At 38.1% G+C, this 2,669-nt stretch overlaps 1 protein-coding gene and 1 non-coding gene across 2 annotated transcripts; both read right to left on the bottom strand.

Annotated features, from left to right (window-relative positions):
• On the bottom strand, positions 1–2,664 carry LOC101592944 (geranylgeranyl transferase type-2 subunit beta-like; the record flags this gene model as incomplete). The annotated part of the gene is made up of 5 exons (XM_012513436.2): positions 1–77; positions 571–681; positions 890–942; positions 1,690–1,795; positions 2,575–2,664. Coding segments are annotated over 5 exons (396 nt in total), but the record flags the coding sequence as incomplete, so codon positions are not given.
• Positions 2,400–2,471, bottom strand: LOC111814970. Its single transcript, XR_002819809.1, has one exon. It is a non-coding gene; the product is annotated as a small nucleolar RNA SNORD45 (small nucleolar RNA).
• Positions 2,665–2,669: the final 5 nt, after the last annotated feature.

The raw sequence follows: 2,669 nt of genomic DNA, 5'->3' as shown, positions 1-2,669 counted from the left end.
TAACTGTCGCTCACAAAGCCACCAACCAAGTAAATCAGAATTTACTTGATGTAACTGACTAGTAATAGCCAGGAATCCTGTGCAACAATAGATCTAAAATTACAGACATAAAGTACATGTGTATGATTTCTTGAAAGGTGGTAACAACTATTTATTAAAACTCTATTTTGTATTTAAACACTGTCAGAATCTCTTCATAGCTTAATACTTTACAACTATTTACCTATAGAATGTCCTCTGACACCAAGATCTGCTTGCAGAGTAGCAAGTCTATGTAGCTCATCGGTCAGTCTGCTTGACTAGCATGATGTAGGGAACCCTGGGTTCAGCTGCCTTCCCCCAAAGGGATTTTGGTAACCATCAACTTACTTTTTGTTTGGGTCACAGGTACCTAACAGGATAAGATACCTACCCAGAATAAACTACTATGAAAATGCTTTCCACAAATAGTAATTACACAATTTTAAGGTGTTATCCCACATACAGTAAAATTTACTATAAACACACCCCTCCAATTTACATCGTAATCTTTATAGAAAGATTAAATTTTAATCTGTATTAATAGATTACCTGCCCAGCATGAGATTCAGAACCTGGTCTGCAACCAAATCCGCCATCAAAGTTCATACAGGATAAGACAAATTCAATTGCCTTTTCCACATTAATAGCATCGAGCTTCCCCTATAAATAGAAGGGGGTAAGGGTACTGAATTCCAGAGTATTCATGGATGCTGGGAAGTTTCATTATTATTTATCTTATTTATGTATTGGGAACAGGGTCTCACTAGGCAGCTCGCACTCATAGTGATCCTGATTTCAGCTCCCCAGCACTGGGATTACAGGGGTGCGCCACCACACCCAGTCTCTCGATATAGTTATCAAAGCTTACCAAAAGGGCCAAAGTAGCCACGGCACAAAAGGAGAATCTTGTGTCAATTTCTCCTAAAACAAAAGTAACAACACATACATATTACCAGAGGTTTTTGATCAGTAACAGTACTAGTTGCCTAAAAAATAAACTATGTAACTACCATTCAATTTCCAGGAATCCAGAATCCAGGCTTAACATTTACATTAAGTGGTCAGAAGCTCAATCTTAAATTAAATGCTTCTACCTCTAAGGAAACTAACAGAAATCTGTCAAAACTAACAGCAGATAATTTAACAATTTCAAGTTGTTTTAGAGTATCAGAAAGTTAAAGAAACAGAAGTGAAAGATTAGTCAATTTCTAACAATATACAGATAAACTTACCCTATGTTACAAAAGTAGATTTTCACATCCCATGAAGCAGCTGGTCTCTCTGGCCTGCACTGTGTTCAGCCCTAAAGCAGAGATTATCTACATTTACCAAATAAAATACAAGCCACTCCCTCCATTGAAACTCAGTAATTTTGTCAATCTTTTGTTTTTCCTTTTGGCATTTTTAATCTTTTTTAACTTTAAAAAGCTACCCAATGCTGGGGAAAATATTTCACCTACCGTTTTAGATTGGCCCCCTCTGTTCCAGTGCTCCTGTATGCTGCTATTAACTACCACAGAGCATGCTGGGCCATTAATTCCAGTTCGACCAGCTGCTTAGTGGGACCTGAAAAGATGAAAACCTTAAATCTCCTCATCAATGATCACTACCAAGGCCAGGACATTTAAATAGTGAATTCCGGGTAGCAAGGACTAAATCTGACATTACCCCAAATATCTCCAGCAAAGGATCCATCTTCTTTCTGTAGACTCTGAACGTACTCCACAACTTTATTTACGTCAATAACATTAATACTATCATACAGAGTAAGAATCTGTAATAGGAAAGACAAGTAACTTAGTAAATAATCTTTCAATTCTATTCTGCTATACTGACTTGAACTTCAAGCAGACCTTAGTCTACTGATACTGTAAACTATTTTCAAATCTGCAGACTATACTGTTATTCAACAAAATTGTATTTTATCAACATTAACATTTCCTAAAATTTAACTGTAAAGCATTTGTCCACAAATAAACTAACTCAGCATTCCAAAGTACTTGGGGCTGGGGAGATTGCTCAGTAGAGTAAGCGCTTCCCTGGCTAGTACAAGGGCCTGAGTTCAATTCCCCGTTCCGCCAAAGTACTTGGACTTTAAACCACACCTGTCGATTCACTGTCAAAATAAAAGCTGGTTATTTTATTTATTTGATACAGGGTCTCACTATGCTGGACTCCGATCCTCATGTCTCGGCCTCCCCAGTGTTGGGATTAAAGGAGTGTGCCACCACGTCCAGTTTTGGGGCTGCACAGCATGCGGTACCAGGGATTGAACAGTCCTTGTGCTTGCCAGGCACTTAACCCGCTGAGCTATCTCCTGGGCCCAAATAGGTTATTTTCAAAGTCTCATTTATCAAAGTTTATAAAAATTGTTCTTCAAGGTCTCAGGGTAATTTGAGAATTCACATCAACTGCACATTCAGCTAATACATGCCATCACATCACTGACCTTGCAGAACAGACGTTATCAACAAAATTTGTCCTCTAATACAATTTTAATTCCCAACTCAGGAAAGAATATACAGTATCAAGACAGAATTTTTAAGTATTTACCTGGACAGCACTAAGAGTGTACAAAAGATGAGGATCGTGCCCGATGCTAGCGCTTATTCCACCACATTCATGTTGACATGACTTAATAAATGCCA

This window comes from Octodon degus, unplaced genomic scaffold, assembly GCF_000260255.1.
Source record: "Octodon degus isolate 3935 unplaced genomic scaffold, OctDeg1.0 scaffold04764, whole genome shotgun sequence".
In the NCBI taxonomy this organism is placed as follows: Eukaryota; Metazoa; Chordata; class Mammalia; order Rodentia; family Octodontidae; genus Octodon; species Octodon degus.
This window is presented reverse-complemented; position numbering and strand designations above follow the sequence as displayed.